The sequence below is a fragment of the Typopeltis vanoorti genome, chromosome 11 (genome assembly GCF_054136105.1).
Source record: "Typopeltis vanoorti isolate ZY-2024b chromosome 11, IOZ_Tvanoo_1.0, whole genome shotgun sequence".
Classification (NCBI taxonomy): domain Eukaryota; kingdom Metazoa; phylum Arthropoda; class Arachnida; order Uropygi; family Thelyphonidae; genus Typopeltis; species Typopeltis vanoorti.
The window spans coordinates 117,194,986-117,210,047 of record NC_143559.1 but is presented as its reverse complement, the minus strand read 5'-3'; the positions used below and the strand labels follow the sequence as shown (position 1 = coordinate 117,210,047).

General features: G+C 33.6%; 1 protein-coding gene across 1 annotated transcript in view; it reads left to right on the top strand.

Moving 5' to 3' along the window:
• Positions 1–15,062, top strand: part of LOC150101977 (ATP-binding cassette sub-family D member 2-like) — a 225,299-nt gene that overhangs the window by 111,944 nt on the left and 98,293 nt on the right. Inside the window, exon 2 of the mRNA XM_090400540.1 lies at positions 5,946–6,126. Within this exon, the coding sequence (XP_090256666.1) occupies positions 5,946–6,126 (181 nt within the window). The remainder of the gene's footprint in view (positions 1–5,945; positions 6,127–15,062) is intronic.

Genomic DNA, 15,062 nt, shown 5'->3' with positions numbered 1-15,062 from the left:
CGACTTGGTATTCTTGTTTCTCCGAGCTGCGAATTCAGACTACTGCAGCTAAATATTTAATCATTTTAACGTCATATATTAAACATTAGTAGAAAGATAAAGGTGAGAAGCACACATGACTAATGCATTCTATTTTTACCGCTTACTTATTACGGTATCTTCACGGTAATTGCCTAAATACTTGCACAAATGTGAAAGCGAGTTACCTTCAGATACGGTTTCAGATTGTAAATGTATTTTTAACGTTATCCTTATACGCTTAAATATCAATCCAGATATCGCGTGTGATATTTGAAGGATCATTAGTTTGAACGTTAAGCTTGTTTTTTGGCAATCCGTCAAGATTTTAGTGGAAGTTTGATGATTAATGTTTGACATTCAGGAGAAAATAATTAGACCGCACCAATCGAAAGAATTCTGTCACGATTTATAATAAATAATCCATGCCTGAAACCCACCCAACAGTATTTATAGAAAAGTTGGCGACGTCTTATTTTGTATCCTGATAGTAAGGGGAGAAATGCTGAGTGAACTTCGATAGCCTAATTTTGCATCTTTCTGCTGAATTCTACTTTTTATTCCATTGAAAATCCGGTAGCGGTATCCAGACTATCATTTACGAAAGATGTTATTCGATAGTCAAATTGTAATTCACATTTATATATTATTTTTTCAGTACTGTTAACACATTGTCTGCTGACAGAACGAATTAAACTCTTAATGAATTATGTTTTGGTGTCTCTGCATCTCAGTTTGAAGAACGGGATTCATGCGCCCGGCGTTCGTTTTTCGTCACGATTCGAGGAATTGTTCCGTGGGCGTTTTCATTTGCAGATCATCTGATACAGAGATCGTATGGATTTTTCTTAATTAAATATTTAGACAAACCAGATACGCTATAATATACACTATAACACACATACGTTCGTGTGGTGAATTATTATATAGAGTTGCCTACTGCTAAAAGTCCTAGGATTTCATGGAGGGGTACCACATAATAAGCTTATTTATAATTAAGCGATGGGTCTTTGGATTCCATGGAGGTGACTGTATAATAATAAGGATATATACCCACATCTTGATTGTGCACAGATTTGGTCACCTGGAGTTTTGGGGATTATGAGGTGGTGGTGGTGGAGAGAATTCAAAGAAGAGTAATCCCTCATATTGAAGGCTTAAGGAAATGAAACAACAAAGAATTAAAAATATTGAATTCTTGCAATATTTTGGCTTGATCACAGACATCTTCAGAAAGCACATGAGACTTATAACACACACATATAGGCAAGAAAACTAAGTGAATCATGAACGAAAAACTAGACCTAACTAGGTGGGATGCCCTCTGTGTAGGATGTAAACTGGGATCTCAAGATATTAGTGTTTTTGATATTTATTCAGGTTAGGCTGATTTTTGAGAACAACTGCAGATTCTAAAAATACTTTCTTTTCTAAATTTGCTACAAAGTGATCTTTTCCAGTTAATTCCGTGAACCATATCCAAAGCATAGTCTGCAAGGCCACCACTTGACCATAATCATGACCACAGACATATTTTTTATGTTCTTCTAGGTCAGGGCTTCCCAAACTTTTATGGGTCGTGACCCACTTTTGAAAACGGTAATTTTTCACAACCCACTTGCTTGTAATGCATATTTTAAAAGGTTTGATATTGTTCCATATAAAATGGATAAAGACAATCAATTGGGACAAACCTATCTATTGACTCATCCACTTGCAGTGAAAAAAAAAAATTACTCACCTTAACTCTGTTGATAAGCTGATCTTCTATCCCCTCAGGCATTTCGTTAATTCATAATTGATTTGATATAGATCTGCAAGCTGAGAGAAACTAGACAGAAATAGTAATTCTCATGTGATCTTTAACTGAATCGAGTTTGAATTGTTCATCCGACAATTCTCGATGAGTAAAACTCTCCTAATGAACATGTAAACTACTCTCATATTTTAATATTTAATGCAACCCACCCAAAATTAGCTTGCAAGCCACTCTTTGGGAATCTCTGTTCTAGGTGAATGATGGCTGATTTTCCTACCTGTTCATAGTAGGCCAACTTGCAAGAACAGGGAACTCTTATACACCAGGAACTGAGAGAGGACGGAGTTGGTTCTTCGTGTGAGAATGAATCAGGGTAACTTGTTTCAAGTAGAGCTTGAAAGCTGTGGAGAGGTTATATTGCTTTTAAGATTCTAGTTATTTCTTTCTGACATGCCTTGAATGTAGGGAATGGTGATGGCATTACTAAAATCCTTCTGAAGAGAAGGTCATGGATTGGAGGAAGGATTGTTTATTATTTATATTTATTTATTTTTTTTATTCTGTGGGAAGTGTAGCCATTAAATAGACAGGTTGATTAACTTCTGCTGTAAGACAGAGAGGCCTCATTATAACAAAGGCTATAACTAACTGTAGGTGAGTGTTCTAATGATGAGGGGACGTGATGAGAAAGTTTGAATATATCTACTGGTGTGAGTGGGTTTCTTGTGTATGCCTTGCAGACACAGGAAATGGATATGGCCCATAGAATTAATTGGAAAAAGACCATCATGCACCATTGCAGTAAATTTAAAGGAGAAGGACTGTTTTTAGAATCTGCAGTCTCAAAAATCAGCCTAACCTGAAGTTGGATGAAACTTCCAAAAATATAGGAAACACTAATACTTAGAAACCCAGTTTACATCCTAAGCTACTAACATGTACCAACAGAGGATGCTAAACCTAGTTAGGACTAGTTTTTTGTCCATGTGCTTCACTTAGTTTTGTTGCCTTTGTGTGTATGTTACAAGTTTCACATTGTACTCCCTGAAGATGCTGCTGTGACTAAGATGAAATATTGAAAGAATTAAATATTTTCTCTTTCTCAGTTCTTTTTCACTCCATTAAGCCTCCAACATGAGTTCTTCCCAGCACTTAAGCCTTAACACACAGAGACAAGTGATAAATCTGTGGAATGAATAAATGAATGAATGTGGAATAAGTGCCTGCATAGAGGATTTGGAAGAATGACAGAATATTGGTCCTCCAATTGATAAAGGCCTAAGTTTGATTCTTGTCATTACGAGAAGAATCTTTATATGAACTTTTTCATTTGAAGGTCAGTTTGTGCCGATCTCATATGGTGGTAGCAGGGTTTTTTCTCCCTGAAACTCAGGCTTTTCATCCTGCGTACCAGCAAATCAGTCTTCAGAACACATGCAATTTACAGAGAAAAAATACTGTTGGTGGTGGTGATGATGGGTGGTAGATTGTGTTGATAGTAGTTGTGTGTAGTAGGAGAGAAATGGTGTGTGTGTGTGTGGCAGAGTGGAGTGTCCTTCCTTTATGAGTCCTTGGAGGTGTCATGTAATAATAATAATAATGCTTACTCCCTATGAGAATTGATTGAAGGTGTTTGTGCTTTGTAGAGGTTAGTTGACAGGCTGAAGAGAGGGGACATAATAGAAACTTATAAGTTACTAAAGGGATTCTATAAGATTGACACAAAAGAAATTTTTCAATACATAAAAGTGGGAGAAAACAAGAGGTGACCTCTGGAAGTTGTATAAGAGTGTCATTAATAAGGATGTGTGGACAAGATTCTTTGCTTGGAGAGTGGTGGAAGCAATTATTCTCAGTCCACTCTAGTATGTGCCAATGTAGCTTGTGATCTGCAGTATATAATACATATGTATTACTGAAGATGACCTTGATATAAAGGTCGAAACGTGAAATTTTATTTTAATTTTAATTAAAGTAAATTCTTAAACATACTAATGTGTCTCCATAGTTATTCATAATGACTGCTGATCACCATGCAACCCTGAAAGAAAGAATCAACATTTTTGAAAATTATCATTAATTAAAATCAAGTTTTTATCCCAGACATCTAACAAATACTTTTGAGCACTCCAAATTGAAGCTTTGCAACTGAAAATAATTTAGATGAATAATATTTGAAGTGCTTACCCCCCCCCCCCCCATTCAAACCCTTCCAGTCATATAAAGTTTTTAAATCAGATATGTGTCATTTTCATAGATTTTTGGAATATTTTATCATGAATTAGTTAGTACTAACAGTAAAATTTTAAATTGTTATTTATTAATTGTCCTTGTGTAACATTGTGATTTTCAAGGCATGTGAGTGTGATTTATTGAGGAATGTGTGGTTAAAATATTTGAACGGGTCTGAAGGTATCATATGTCATCATCTTTCAAGGAATACTGCATCAAATCTAGTTTTAGTCCTGACTGGTCTCAGAAATCTGAATCTCTTTCTTTATTTTATTGTTATTGTCATACTTGAGTGATCTTAAAAAAAGTTTTTCTTTCTGATACCTTAGATCTCTTTTCCTTTGCACCATCAATTCTGTTTATTTTTCTTGGAAGAAAAATTTACAAACAGATAGTGGGAATTGCTATGGGTTTTCTCCCTCTCATCTCCCTCTTTACAATTTTTACATGGAAAATTTTGAAAAACAAGCCATAGACTCAGCCTCTCTCAAACCTTCTATCTGGCTAAGATATGTAGATGATGTGTTTGGCCTAATGACCCAGGCACATTAGACCCTTTCCTCAGTCACCTCAATAGTCTACCTCAATAGTAAGAATCCAGTTTCCCCTTCCTAGACACATTAGTAACACACCTTCTTAATGGTAACCTTTCCTTCATTGTATATAGAAAACCCACTCACACAGGCAGATACATTCACAAACATGGCATTATTAAAAACTCTTGGAGAGAACCAGTATAACCTCTCTTTCAACCAAACTCAACCACATACACAACACATTCCTTTCCAATGGCTACTGTGATTAAGAATTAAAAAAATAATCAATTCCTCCCCACCATCACTCCAGAAGGATTTCAGAAAGGCCATCACCATCCCCTACATCTGTGGCACATCAGAAAAAAATAACCAGGTCTTTAAAAAAAAGTACAATCTCTACACAGTTTTTAAGTTCCAATGGAAACTTGCTACCCTTATCCGTTCTACCAAAGATCATCTCTTTCCTCTCTCAGTGCATGGAGTATATAAAGTACTCTGTTCCAGCAAGCTAGCTTACTTCAGACAGACAGATAGAGCAACAATCATCTGTTTAGAAAAACACAAATCATACATCTGCAATCATTACTATGATCAATCTGACCATGCAGACCTATTGGATACAATCCACAGAATCTCCTGGAAGAAAACTGTACTCCACCATAGTAAATTCAAAAAGGAAAGACTATTTTTAGAATCTGCAGCAGCATTCAGAAATCAACTCAGAAAGCAGCACACAGGTTCAGAAATCAACCGAATTTAAATAAATATGGATGCATAAAACTTTCCAAAATTTGGGAAACAATAATTGTCAGAGGTCCCGCTTTACACCCTAGGCCATCCACAAATGCCCACAGAGGGCACACCACCTAGATAGGACTTTAGAGTCACCCACATGTTTCATTTAGTATTGTGTTGTCATTGTGTGTGTATTACAAGATATTTGTAATCCTGAAGATGTGTGAGATGAAATATTGGAAGCATTAAAATTAGTTTTCAATCCTTTCCTAGTGCTGTAAATATTCCATTAAACCTCCAACATGACACGTATAGGATATTGTTCATATGAATGGATGTAGAGAAAACATCTCCATCCATTCATATGAACAAAAGCCTTCCTTAGAAGTACAAATGTGGGAGTGAGGAGTAGATTTTTATATGAAGAGGATTAGATTAGTTCACTGCATTGCAAATAGTCAATGAGTTTAAGATACATTGTGAAACATGTTAACTGGTTGAGTAGCAGCTCCCAAGATGAGTGTTCTAACTCCATGGAATTTGTTAATAATAGTTATGTTTAATACAGTTCTTTTCACTTTTTTTTTTTGAAAATGATCCCATTTAAGACAACTTATTTTATGATATATTTTTCGTGTTCTTTCATAATTAAATTTATTTTATAGGTAGAGCAGACAGTATTACAGAAAAGTTATAAAGCTCTAGCAAGACAAATGAATGTCATTTTTAATAAGCGACTGTGGTATGTTATGTTAGAGCAGTTTCTTATGAAATACTTATGGAGTGCTACAGGCATGATTATTATCTCACTTCCTATTATGACTGGCATCACAAAAACTGAAGAAGGCAAGTTGATTAAATTATTTCTAATAAAGTTAAAATTTCTTAAATTAGTTCTAATAAAGTTAAAATTTCTTAAATTATTGAAAAGGAATTGTGATTCTTTTATATAATGGTTAATATATTATGCTGAAAGTTCACTTCATTACACTATAAATTAAAGATGCCAAGAAATTATATTCACACGTGCGCGTGAGTGCGCACACACACATTGAGATGTGTATAATGCTATGCATTACAGGAAGGGCCACTACCCACTCTACTTTTGACCTTTATTGAGATCCATTCAGTGGGAGAAGACCCAGAAGAAATACCAAGGTCGAAGTAATGTAGTAGTCATATATTATCCATATACAAGTAGTGAAAAGGTGTCACTGATGAGACTTCAACAAAAGTTGAAACCAGTCTGGTAGTGGCCCTTCCTGTAATGCATAGCATTATACATGTCTGAAAGGGGGTGTGTGCTTTGCATTATGGGATACTAAGACAATTGATGTGAAGCCATTAACCTCTTTTTTATATGTCGAGCTCATACATGAGGAGTTATTTAATCAACCTATAGTGTGTTAGTCAGGGCCTCATTTACCATTAAGTGTATGAGGCCCAAGATGGGGGCCTCATTTTAAAACCTTACTCCTCACAAAGAACAATAAAAAAAAACAGCGTAGTTATAGTTGCAAAATAAAATACTTATTTTTAAATATTAAATTCATAATATAAAAAGTAGAGGCTGCTGAAAATTTTGTGAGGCTTCCCGCTTCCATTTGAAATACATTGTTCTTTCCTTAGAATATAAAACTAACAGAAACTCGGTATTCCATAAAATTCATGTATGTAAGCGTACCATTTCTTTGCTGGACGTATATACACATCCAGCAAACCTGGATAATAATTCTGTCCACCTGCTGAAAGAACATGGATAAGAAGTGTAGTTTGACCGTCATGTCCATTAGAAGGTGCGATAATTCCTTCATGCTGAAAAGAACACTTAACTACATTACCTGGCGTACGTAGTAGCTATGTTCTGTGGCCTACAGCAAGAAACGCAGTTGCTTGCCTTTTGCTCAGTAACCGTAATCTAAGTTATATCAGACTAAATGCCTATGAGTTATATTCATTTTGCTGCTTGTTTTTATCGTATAATTGTAGTTTTTAATGCCAGTGTAAAATAAGAAATCCTTTCATACTTTCTTCACTTCATATTGTATCACTTTGGAAGATCAATGTCACTATCAATTTTTTAGCAAGAAACGCAGTTGCTTGCCTTTTGCTCAGTAACCGTAATCTAAGTTATATCAGACTAAATGCCTATGAGTTATATTCATTTTGCTGCTTGTTTTTATCGTATAATTGTAGTTTTTAATGCCAGTGTAAAATAAGAAATCCTTTCATACTTTCTTCACTTCATATTGTATCACTTTGGAAGATCAATGTCACTATCAATTTTTTTGCTAATTATTTTAATCGCCAATACATTTTAAAATTCTCCAAGAACTTGATTGAACTTAATAAAACAGTTATTTTATAAATTCATGAAAATCCGAATCTAAAAATGAATAAAGCCTCCATCTCTTCTAAATTAAGTTTCCTATTTTATTCATAATCTTAGTTCGAAGGTTAGTTATACGTAAATCTTGAATCATATCATCCAATGCATAATTTTTATAATGTAATCTGTAGGTTTTTGCATTTCAACTTTCTTGGTTTCCCCCTCCCCCTAATCACTCACTACAAATCAAAATAAATGGCAGTTATGAAGTCAACTGTTATGTACATATTTTCGGCTAATTTCGTTATTATGCGGCAGTTTCGAAGTAGCGATATTTTCCCAACAGTTTATCTTTTGAAACGTGTAGGTGCATGTGTCAAAATGAAATTTTATTTCCAAAATTTTCATAACAGAATTAATTCGCCTTTAATGGGTAACCCCCCTCCCAAAATTATCCCCCTCCACAAATACTGATAGATAACATGTACGCACTTTCTTTTTGTTTGAATTCGTTATTTTTCCAAAGTAATTGTACTGTTGCAGTTTTAAGCAAAAGACAAAGCCGTAGAATCTCTGATAAAATACCATTGGATATATAAATTAAAAAGACTCACAATTGGAAACCCCGAGTACTGCAGTGTAACACCATTTGTTGTTCATGAAAAAAATCGTTTCTAAAATTGAAATGTGCGACCCATATAATCTTATTTTGCAAAGAAAGGAAGCAAAATGTCGTATTTATTTCAATAAATGTTATTTGAAAAATATAAATATTTGACATAATATTTCCAGTGCAAACAAACATTTTGATTATTTTTTTCACACATGTGAAATTCTTTTTTATTTGGGAAGAGACACAATAAGTAAATTGTGCAGCAAAAAAGGGTCAATCCAAGAAATACAGTGCACATAACTACAATACTCCGTTAACGGCGGGGAGAGAGGGGGTAATTGCATTTTAACAGATAGAATGCTGATGGAGTTTCATCAGCATTCTGCCTTTTTATTGGATCAAAGGGATTTTGAGTATATTTGCAAACAGATATATTCAACATAACTTAGCCAGTTTTATTGTAAAAAAAAAAGTGCTGCATTTGAAGAAATATTAGCGGCATAATAATAAAATAGCAAAATTCATAATGCTTCAGAATAACTTGATAATTTTGATAATACCAAAACAAGATGAGACACATCTGTAGAAATCTATTATTATTATTATTAGAGTCCTTTTAATTATGAACTCTATAAAGATATACTTAAAAAATTTGTATTTTTGTGTTTTTCAATAAATAAAGTAGTTTCATTTTGTCACAGATGGTTTTTGCTGGACTACCTGGACTTTTAGATATTGTTCTTATCAATATTGTGAAAACTCAATTGTAGCTTAAATATTCCAAAGCGCATTACATAGATTTTTTTACTTAGGTCAAGTCCCATAAAAAATGTTGTAAAAAATAACCTTGTTTGTCTCTGTATATTTTGTATTAGATATTTTTGTAAATAGCCCTTTGGAAATTAACTGTATATATTTCTTTAATAAGAATATGTTAGAGTGTTAAAAACAAAGGCAATATTTTTAGCCAGAGCTGTATGTAATAGATCTATATGGTGGCATTAGAAAGGTTTACTAAATTTTGTGTATATGAGAAAGGCTTACAAGCTCTGCATGTAAGCACCTCCAAAGTCAGTCAGAAAGGTTCAAACAACTTTCCGATGGTCAGCAACTTACAATCAAAAGAAGGCACAGAAGAGAACAAAGAGCGGGCCGAACTTGAAACTTAAGATGAATCATGCTGAATTCTTTGGGAGTTACAAACTTTGTGTGAGATCTCAGAGAAGGTATAATAAAAGGGGACAGAGCCAAGCATATAGAGCTTCCCAGATCAAGTCGCTAGAGAGAGAGAGAGAGAGAGAGAGGGGCTTCCCATTTCCAGATGTTGCCAGAGAGGAGCTTCCTGGTTCCAGTCTTAAGAGAAGGTTTCAAGTTGCTGAAAGGAGATGTTCCAATTGCTGGAGAAAAGCTTCCAGGACAGAGAGGAATCTAGGTTGACAGTTGGTGGCAATTTGAGTTAGTGGAGGTGGCAGAAAACGGAGGCAGTCGTCCAGGCATTTTTGGCAAGTCCAAGAAGAGGAGAAAAGGCAAGACAAATTACCCGAAGTACCTTCGCTCGGAAGTTTTTCTTTTCGCCGTGGGAGTATAACTTTTTGCCAGAGCTGTGTATGAGTACCGCAGGGTGCAGTTCACAGTCCGCTATTTTCCCGATGAGATATTTCTGAAGCCAGATTTCCTGAAGGAAGCTCAAGATCTGAGATGAAAGAATTGCCTTAGAATTTTTTGTGCAAGACCTTTGACTGAATGTGCGATACAGAGCTTTTGTAAGTTATATACCTTTGTACAATTCCTCTTATAATGTGTTTTAGTTGGACAATTAAGATTTAGATTAACAGTAACAAGAAGTGTCATTAAGAGAATCTATTGGCATATTTGAAGTTGATATACAGTTTGTAAAAGTAACTTAATAGAGAGTTAGCTAACCTCTTTGCAAGTATACTAGAAGTTTAATAAGTGGAAATTATAAACAGAATAAATAAGTTTTTGAGTTAAAGCGATCGTTTTGAAACACGTTCCAGAGACAACAGTGGTTTTTTTTGTGTGCTGCTGCTATTTGTATTAATTAGTTGGGTAAGAGCAGTTTCTATATCACATAAATAGAGCATTTGAATTTCAAGTTTATTATTATTTATAAATTAAATTGATTTTTCAGTTCATTTTTTGTGCATCAAGATTCTAGTCATTTTAGGATAAAATGCCGAGTAAAAAAGTGGATGCTAGCAAGCATAGCAAGTTATCGTTACTATTTATTGCCTCTAGGTTTTAACTAAAGCTGCAATTATTATGCTTATTACTGCAACTTAAAAAAATCAAAGCTGGAGTTGCATAAATCTTGTAATAAATAAATGTTGTAATTCCATAAATATGATTTTTGCTATAATTTTTATTACCATAAATTCAAAATTTTTATTTTTAGTGAGAATATCTGAACTTTACAGTTCATGAAGTTCCAATTTTTACCTTGATTAGCTAGCTTAATTTGATTGCATTTAAATTCTTTTTTTTTTTTAAAAAAAACTTTTATCCTTATACTAAATTATTACCATAACTTTAATATTTTTTGGTATTATTCAGAATTTTTGTAGCAACTATTGATTTTGTCAAACAAAATCAACGTTCTCAAAATCAATAATCAACACTGCAATTGAAATCTTTCACAGAAAGATTTTAATTACATCTTTAAATTAATTATGATTCAATTACATGGTATATTTAAAAGTGTAAATAATATATATATATTTAGAATTACATTTAAAGATTTTAAACTATTTAGAAAATTTAATATTAAATATAAAGTATCATAGAAGTTGCATAATTATTTATAATCCATTGATATAAGTTAGTCATTTATTTATATAAAATGACTTACAAGGTTGCTATAGTTCGTCCACCGATTAGAGATCCCTCAACACTTCTGCGCATTTCAGAAAGAGGAGAATCCATTCCGATAATGGGGTAATCATTCCGTATTGTGGGATGAGTTGTTTATTATTACAGGTCGGAAAATTAACTTCTCTTTTATGATTATTGTAGTTAACTATGTTGCTTGTATAACAGTTGGAAAATTTTACCTATAAAGCACGTGATTTCACGTGTTGGCGACCAATTCGTACGTCCTTCATTTCTTCCCCCCCCTTCAGAATGAATTGACTATTCTTGGCAAGACGCCAACCAGAGACCTACAAATGGTGGGCGAACTATAGTTTAATATTACCAAGATTTTTTAAATATTAATATTTATTGTATACATGTGAAATTTGTTTATATTTTTGGGAAGAGACACAATAAATAAATTGTGCACCAAAAAGGGTCAAATATTGTAGAACAGTAAAGGAAATTCCAGAAAATGGTAATTAAACTGATACTAATTATATGAAGAGCCAAAGGCATCAATTCGGCGACATGAACTTATTTAAGTTAAGGGATATCATCATCATCATCAAATTCCTGCCATGTACCCTCAAGGGGTGTACAGGATATGACAGTACTACATGAAAAAATTACATCATTACTAACTTCCTATCTACAATTTTCCTCCAAATCAGTCTGTTACTTGTCAAGACTCCAACATTATCAGATCTTATATTTCTATCGTCTAAGGCACTTTGTACCGTATCAATCCACCTATATCTTGGTCTTCCTCTGGGTCGTTTTCCTGCCAACCTGACAGAGAACACTTGTTTTGCTAATCTTTCCTCTCCCATTCTATTTAAGTGACCATACCATCTGAGATTAGCTCTGCTAACGCATTCCTGGATGCTGACAATGTCAAGTTCTTTCCTAATATCCTCATTTTTAATATGATATTGCCATTGATGCCATCTGTTCATGCCTCTAATCTTTCTCAGAACTCTCATATCTGCGGTCTCTAGTCTTTGGTCAAGTGTTTTACTTCTGACCCAGCTCTCAGATCCATAAGTTAAAATTGGTTTGAACACAGTCTTGTATACAGCTAATTTAGTGTTCCGACTAATTTCTTTCTTATTCCATATGAATTTATTCAATTGACTTCCCACGATACCAGCTTTGCTGATTCTGTTGTCTATTTCTATGTTTAGTTTACCATCTTCAGTAAAAATTGTGCCTAAGTAGCTGAAATGTTTTACTTGTTCCACAGGTTTCTCCATTCACAACACAGTTGACATTTTCAATGATTCTGCCTATTTTCATTGTCTTTGTCTTTTTATTGCTGACCTTCATACCATATCTATTACAACAGCTATTCAATTTAGTCAGAGAATCTTGCAGACTTGTAGCGGATTTATTTAGAAGGGATATTATATTCCATATTGTTTCCTAGCCAAATAAGAAACTCAAAGAGTTACATGCCGAATATAGAAACTATATATAAAGTTCGGCAATTCCAAGCATAAGCAAATACCTGGATAGTGCAGCACCTGATCCCTTAGGTAGTGCAAGCTGAGGCAACTCATAGAAAGGGTGGAGCAAGCTCCGATCACTATTCTTGATATTTACTCATAATATGAACTTAGCTCCTAGGAGCTGTATTATTGTTCAACATTATGAGAGAAGGTCATTACCCAGACCGGTTTCAACCTTTTTTTGAGGTCTTATCAGTGAATTGGTAGACCTAGTTAATACCAAGTTTGTAGCGAACAGAACTTGCATCCCTTTTATGAGAATTGCCAAGAAGGTGTCCTAATAAATTACTAATTATATGAAGAGCCAAAGGCTTCAATTCGGCGATATGAACTTATTTAAGTTAAGGGATATAATATCCCTTAACTTAAATAATTAGGTGTTATTAAATAAAGCAGTATACTGCATACAAGTGTATATACCTAATTATATGGTTAAAGTAGTTGTCGCAGTCGGTAAGAATATATTATTCAATTAATTATTATTCTTATTTTACTGTTACTCGTTTATTTTAACAAAAGCAAGATACTACTATTTCTATTTTTGTATTTTTTAAGCTTTTAACGTAATTGTTTATTTTGGATTTAATAAATATTTATTTCACTTTTGATAGATTAATACATATAATGATGCCAAGAAAAATTGAATCCAGAGCTAGTTAAAAGAAAACGATTTAGAGAAAATGAAAAACAGCTAATAGTCAAAAGGGGGAAATTTTGTCTTTCTTGCGTTCTGAAAATGAAGAATTTCTTAGAACTGAAGTTGTACTTCACAGTTCTCAGAATGAAAACGAAACATTGGTATCATTATCAGGAGGAGATGAAAGTGAAAATGTAGAACATCAAAATGATGTGGAAAACATAGGAGAGAAAGAAGTAAATGAAACAAATCAAGAGGATTCTGAAGAAAATTTTCAATCGGAGTCTGTACTTACCAGCAAGCAAGCTATCTGTTATCCTACTGATATAGCAGTGTGGCCACTTATTATTAATGAAAACAGTTTATCGAGCATATTTTAATAAATATGCCCTAGAATGTTGGTAAAATTGAAAATTAAAAAAAAATACACAGAACGCCATAGAATATATGTCAGAAATGTAAATATATCACATTTCTACTGTAAAAAGGCGAATGGAACAAAGAAGAAACGAGAATGGCTAATTTTTTCAGTAACCATCAAAGCAATTTACTGCTTTGTTTGTAAATTGTTTTCTAAGTCAAATAATAACTTAATGAAGGGTTTTAATGACTGGGGAATATAACATGAACTTATGTGATCATGAGCATTCTACTGAGCATATACGAGCGATGTGCACAAAAGAAAATCAAGGTTTGTAAATACTCAAATTGATTTTGAATTGAACAAACAAATACAATCTGAAGAAAATTATTGGAGAGAGATTTTAAAACGAATAATAGCTACCATTAAGTTACTGAGTAAACTAGCATTTAGAGGAAATACAAATGATATTTTTTCTGATTCTTGCGGAAATTATTTATCGTGCTTACATTATTTAAGTGAATTTGATGATTTTTAAAACATCACATGAAAATGTATGCCAACTGTGGTTCTGGCAGATCAAATTATCTTTCTTACCATACTTGTGATGAATTCATAGCATTAATAGCTAAACAAACGAGAAATATTAATATCAGAAATGAAGGAAACTGCTTATTTTGCAATAAAACTCGATTCAACGCCAGACATTGCCCATAATGACCAACTAGCTATGATATTTAGGTATGTTGCTGAAAATTCTGACATTAGAGAAACATTTATCGGGTTCATCAGAATTACACAACATAATTCCTTATATTTAGAAGAGGTAGTATTAAAATAATTAGAAGAATTATCTTTGGATATAAAAATGTACAGAGGGCAAAGCTATGATAGCGCTACCAATATGAAAGGTATCTATACAAGTTTACAAGCTAGGCTGAAAAAACGTAGTCCCTCTGCACATTATATATCGTACTCTAGTCATTCCTTAAATTTAATTGGCAACTATGCCGCGGAATCTTGTCCGGAAGTAGTGCAATATTTTTGTTTTATTCAAAATGTATATAATTACTTTTCATCTTCAACAAGAAGATGGGGTATACTCCTTAAACTTTTAGAACAAAAATCTTTAACAGTTAAAAGACTAAGTGAAACGAGGTGGTCCGCAACAGTTGACGCTATATTGGCTTTGAAACATGGATATAAACAGATTAAAGACACATTACTTGAACTATCCATTTCTCCTCATGAAAAACCTATTTCTAAATTAGGGAGCTCATCACTGTACAAGTGACAGCTAAGAGGAAGGCAAAGCAGAAGTGGGATGAGTCAAGAGTGGAAGAGGACAGAGAGAGAAAGCAAGAAGCCAAGAGAGTTGTGGCACAGGCGAAGGCCATGGCATATCAAGATCTGTATGATCAATTAGAAACAAAGGAAGGACAGAGAAAAATTTACCAACT